The sequence below is a fragment of the Capra hircus genome, chromosome 20 (genome assembly GCF_001704415.2).
Source record: "Capra hircus breed San Clemente chromosome 20, ASM170441v1, whole genome shotgun sequence".
Classification (NCBI taxonomy): domain Eukaryota; kingdom Metazoa; phylum Chordata; class Mammalia; order Artiodactyla; family Bovidae; genus Capra; species Capra hircus.
In genome coordinates, this window is record NC_030827.1 from 36,122,600 (window position 1) to 36,128,599 (window position 6,000).

General features: G+C 48.3%; 1 protein-coding gene across 2 annotated transcripts in view; it reads right to left on the minus strand.

Moving 5' to 3' along the window:
• EGFLAM (EGF like, fibronectin type III and laminin G domains) overlaps positions 1–5,467 on the minus strand; it is a 189,109-nt gene extending 183,642 nt beyond the window's left edge. For both annotated transcript variants that reach the window (XM_005694776.3, XM_018065631.1), the window contains exon 1: positions 5,159–5,467. In XM_005694776.3, the coding sequence (XP_005694833.1) occupies positions 5,159–5,255 (97 nt within the window). In that variant the 5' untranslated portion in view covers positions 5,256–5,467. The remainder of the gene's footprint in view (positions 1–5,158) is intronic.

Here is a 6,000-nt window from a genome sequence, read left to right on the forward strand (position 1 = left end):
AGGTCCTTCTCCAAAATGGCGGTTCACAGCCAAGGCAATCAAAGACGGGTGGGGGTGGGGGTGTTTCTCCTATTAACTGCCATTTACACTCTGCAGTGTCTCCTCATCTTTCCCCCATTTTTTTTTAATCCCTGAAATAGCAGGTGCACTTCTAATACCTGCAACTAGCTGTGACCAAAACAAATGGCAAGGGTCTTGACCAGCTCCGAAGATTCTCTGCTGCAATCGAGACATCGTCTCATTCATTTAGCGGGTTGGGAGAAATACAGTCCCATTTGTGGAGGGGAAGAGGTGGGAGAAGACAGGATCTCCCCAGAATAACCCTGCAGGAGCTGAGATGCCCCCCTCTGCCTCAGACACCTGAGCCATGTTTTCCGGAAATCTAGCTCTGGGTCACTGGACCACTTTCTGAGGAGCTACTGGCTACCCCAGTAGCTCAGCAGCAAGAATCCGCCTGCTATGCAGGAGACGCACGTTTGATGCCTGGGTCAAGAAGATCCCCTGGAGGAGGGCACGGCAACCCACTCCAGTATTCTTGCCTGGAGAATCCCATGGACAGAGGAGCCTGGCGGGCTACAGTCCAAAGGGCTGCAAAGAGCCACCCATGGCTGAAGCAACTGACCGCACACACGCGCAACCCGTGAACAGATGGACAACTACTCCCAAAAGAATTCTTAAAGCCCTAATCTCAGCGTAAGAAATAAAAAGCACAAACAAAAACCACCACTCAGTTCCTCTCTGAACAAGTCACTCTTCCATGAGAAAGAATTCTGAGAAAAAAGTACTGCCTCATGTTACACACATTTACTCCTGATCGTGGTCTCACAGAGGTCCCTTTACCTCATAGAGAATCAAAGGAAAGAGAAAGAGAGGCAGGGGCTTCTTTATAGGGATTGGCTGTGAAGTGGGAACAAACAGGAGGGTAGGAGGGCTGATGGAAGAATGGGTTGGAGGAAATGTTTCTGCTATGGTGCCAGAACTGCATGGGATGCTAGTAGCTAGGTGCTGGGTTGGGGTGAGGGGAGGCGGAATATATATATATATTTATAGCTTCCCAGGTGGCCCAGTGGTAAAGAAACCACCTGCCAAAGCAGAAGACTCAGGTTCGATCCTTGGGTTGGGAAGATCCCCTGAAGGAGGAAATGGCAACCTGCCCCAGTATTCTTGCTTGAAAAGTCTCATGGACAGAGAAGCTTGGCTGGCTACAGTCCACAGGGTCACAAAGAGTCAGACACAACTGAGAGACTGAGTACACACACTCACATAATCTCCCTCGTATTTGTGGCTCCAGTTTTCATCAAGAAGCAAGGCAATCTGGATCAGCCTCCTGAAGGAGTAGGGTTAGCTGGAAAGGAAGGAGGGTGTCCAGAAGAGCTGAGTCCCCCAAATTACATGCCCTGTGAAAAGGACTTGATGAGAGCTTCAAGTAAGGATGTAAGCAAACTCTTGTGAATATCAGGTTATTCTGGGTAGGTGGGGGAAATAGAACAAGATGACCCGGGACCCATGCTTGATCCTCTAGCCATTCAGTGTCACACTAGAAGCAGCAGAAACCACCTAGAGGTGCCTGTATTCCCCACCATCAACCCCCAAGGCACAGTGCCCTTGAGCTATATCTGCTCTGTTCCCCCAAGGTTTTGTTTTGCTGAGTTTCCCTGGATCTTTGTATGAGTCCACTTCGGTAGAGAAATACTAGGGGAAAGGTGGAAAGGAAATGATTACAGACCTGCATCTCCCCCGAAAATGACTGTGAACCCCAGTTCTCCAGGGGAAAATCTTCAATTCTGACCTTGTCCCACTGACCCTGAGACCTCAGACAGCTGGAAAGAGAAAAAGCAGGGGAGCCCTCAGCTCTCTCTGTATGCCAGAGTTAAGCTAACACTGTGAGATACAAATCTGCTTGTGGGAACACACGTGGCTTGACGCATGCTGGTCCCAGCAGATGTGTCTTGTCTGGATTTTCCTTTCCCTCCCTCCTGCCCCACATCAGAGGCTCAGCCGTCCTCTCTGCACATGCTGCTGAGAGACTGGGTAAGGGAAGTGCTGGAGATCACTCAGGAGGTCTGGGTACTAGTTCCAGACTCGGCTTCTGATGTTAACTTGGGGCAAGTCCCTGAGTCATGCTCAACCCAGCTGTAAAGTGAGGGCGTTTCAATTCCTGCCAGGTCTGTGATTTGAATGTGGCAGCCCCAAGGGAGCCCCCCAGTTCATCCAGGAGGAGGACACCCTCTCTGAAGGGATGCACATCTCTGCTAATCAGGCCACTAAGGACTCCTTTCTGCTCCTAAATATCAGAGACTTTAATTCCCATTCCACCGCTTGCTAGAGGAGTGACCCTGGTTAAGACATTTAATTTCTTTCTCTAAGCCACAACTTCCTCTTCAGTTAAACAAGGATAATAATGGTACCCATCTCACAGACCTGTTGGGTTGATTAAATAAATCATTACGTGTCAAGTTCTTTGGAAAGAGTAGCAAGCACTTAATCAGTGTTATTATTATTTAATATGACTTAACTTGCCCACCGTCCTTTCTTGTGAGTCTCAGCAAGTGCCGAGGTTTCGTTACTGACATTATTGAAAGAGGAGTAGCTATTCTTGGGGTGGAGGGAAAGGGTGCCTATCTTAGACCCAAATGAAACTCAAAACTGAGTTTCAAGCTGCATAGCTTTTCTCTTTCTCACCAGAATTAGATGGGGGTGGGGAATTTTCAGGTGGATTTTGAATCCAAGACTTCAACAAAGCTGTACTTGTCAAAGATAGATTTAGGAGTGTGAGGAGAAAAACAGGGCCATTCAAATAAAACAGGACTGTTCCAGTATGCCTTAGGTGGCAGCCATGCTTACCTTCAAAGTACTGCACACAAATCAATTTCTATTGAGGAAACAAGGTACAAAGAAACTCCCACATGGATACTCGCAGGATTTGCTGGTGTCTGGGGAAGATTATAAATTAGCTGGTTGCTGTTCACATCAGAGCCAAGTGGGGCACATTCACTTTTTAATCTGGACCAATTTTCCGGATCAAAAACCAGTCTTTCCAAGGGATGTAAATGAGCCCAGGAGGATATTTTCCCCCAAAGTTTATGAAGTAGCTGTCATTTTAATCTGAACAGCCTTCCAACCTGAAAGCCAGTGTCTGGATAAAATTATAAAATAATGAAAAACTCTCCTAGGCTGAACCTAGTCCAAACACTCCTTCTACCTCCAGTTTGATATGTTTAATGTGCCAAAATATTTAAAAGGTAGAGTTTCTGCTATCAAAACCCTATCTATGCTTCAAATAAAACCAAAGAGACCAACACAGCATATTCATAGCATGAATAACAGAATGAGACCCTGGATGAACCAGGTAGGAAATATTTTTAGGAGACGAACTATAGAAAATAAGAAAGGAAATATGGTGAACCATATGAGCAGTTTTACACAGCAGGCTTTTGTGCAATACTTTTTTTAAAAAAATCTGCTTAAATTAATTGAAATCTATCCTTAAAAGAACATTACATACACTGCTCATGCTAAAGAACTACAGCTATAACTATGCATTGTTCAAAAAATTGTGACTAGATGGTTTTATGTAAATAAATCCACAGAAGGGAGTTGATCACAATCTGCATATCTTAAGGAGGGAATTTAGGAAGAATTCCTTCACTGAAATGCTTTAAGATATGTATTTGTGTGCATTATGAAGAGAAACAACATAATGCAATATCACCTGGGACTGCTGCTGTTTTCTCCAAAGTCAATGACCAGTAGGAACAGAACAGCTCATAATTCAAGCGTGCTTCAGATAATAATAACAACTATAAATTTCAAAGCAGGTAGCAAAGTGTAGGTGATGACTGCTACAGCTTGAAGGGTGAAGGTGTCTTCCAAAACTGAAAAGCAACAAGTCATATTTCCAAGTAGAGAGATTCTTGAGCAGTGCAAATATTTAAGCAGTTATACAGGAATCTGCCAAGATTATTTTCTTTGCCTGGTGGCTCAGTGGTAAAAGAATCAGCCTCCCAGTGCAGGAGATGTGGGTTCAATCCCTGGGTTGGGAAGATCCCCTGGAGAAAAAACTGACAACCCACTCCAGTATTTTTGCCTGAAAAAGCCCATGGACAGTGAGAGGAGCCTGATGGGCTACAGTCCTTGGGTCTCAAAGAGTAGGACACAACTTCGCCAGTAAAATGTAGCACAATTTTCCTGGTTTCGGAAAAAATTTTTGTGAAGACAAACTGCACTTTCTGCAAAGTTCTGCAGACTGCATTCAAATAAAGTTATACTGTTTCCATTGTTCATAAGATATAATTAATCCCATAAGACAACACCCTCCTTACAAAGTAAACTAAGAAAAAACAGATTTTTCAGAATTCTAAATATAACCTCAGCAAAGAGGAATAAAAATCATTAGAGAAACAATGTTGAGAACTTTCTTGCTTAGAATGTTCTACTTTGAGTAATCTCACCACACGGGCCAAACCAAAGTAGACAAAAACACAAGATTTTTTACCTGTGTAACTAGAGGAAATGCAAGCTACTGTGTTTCAAGTTCGCTCCAGTTCACTGTAATAGCTCATGAGGCTATCTATCTTTGTTTAAATCGCAAAGACAGGAGCTCAAAACACAGCATAAAATAAACCCACTGGGCGCTCCTTTCTGAGAAAACAGCCCGAGTGGAAGAAGCCCCTAACATCTGAAGCCACATCCCAACACAGTGCGTGGGAAGGACCGGAGATGGGCACGGGGCACACCAGGCAAATCTTCAGACACTCAACAGGAAATGGCTGGGCTCTGGACAGTATGAATTCAATAAGCTGTTTAGAGACGCAGGAGGAGCCGTTTGACTTTTCCTGCACAGTTGCAATCCTTCTAATTGAGACAGTGTGATCGCTGCCACAACTCAGCTCTCTGCGGTCAAATACAGAGCCCTCCACCTCTACTGTGTCTGGAAAAGAGATCCTTCTTTCAACAAATAAATATCCCTGGAACCGCCTGGGATGGAAAGGGGAGGGCGAGGTTCGCGTCTCTTCTGGGCTCTGGGCAGAGAAGAACCCAGTTAAGTGCAGTGGATCAGGGGTGAGAGAGAAGGTAGGTCGCCAGCTTCGCGTCCTCGCTGGGGACGGGGACCCGGGCGCTCCGGACGTGGTGCTCCCGGGAGCACTGACAGCATTACCTTGTTTTCTGAGCGCTGATCTGAGCGGCGCAGCGCCGGGTCCGAGGCTGGAAGCCAGGAGCAGGAGCCGGAGCAGGACTCCTCGGATTAAATCCATTTCACCGCGGGCGCCTGCAAAGTTTCTCCAAGTCCCGGGCGCACACGGAAAGGGCGTCTCCTGGGAGACGTGGGGGACGCGGCCTCCGCGGAGCCCCTGACCTGGGTGAGCGGGCGAAGGGCTGAGGGAACTGGACCAGGAGGCGTCCAAACAGGCAGAACTGCAGGCGGGAGGTCGGCGTGCTGGAGTGAAGCCGGCTGCGAGCGGCAGGGCTTTTCGGAGCGGGGCGGGGTAGTAGGGGGGCGGCTGAGGAAGCCGACGGGGAGGGACTGGCTGGCCGCCGGAGGGAGGGAGAAAGGCTCGACCCGCCCGGGGATGGAATTACAATCGAGTGGAAGTGAGAGGGGCAGGCCCTGAGACAACTGACTCTGCGCCCACCCCTGGGGCAGACAGCCCGCCCATCACCCCTCGAGCGACCCCCTGCGCAGCCCTTCCCGGCTGGTGACCTAGATTGGCGCGCTAGGAGGGGCCGACTTCAACCTCTAGAGACGCAGGGCAGGATTTAGGTGATTGGGAGCCCAGGACCCTCTGCCTTGGTTCTGATTCTGAAATCTTGCGGGGCCTCCCCGCCCTTCCCTAGTAAACTCTCCTCGGGCCGCGCCCCTCTGGGTCGCTTCCCCCTTCCCTGGGCACTTTTCCCAACACCTCCAAAGGTGGCTCTAGCCGCTCCACCGCCCTCGGGGTAAGGGGCGTAGCAGGGGGCAGGGGCGAGGGTCTGAGGTTTGCAGTGCGGGAGGCCAGGAGG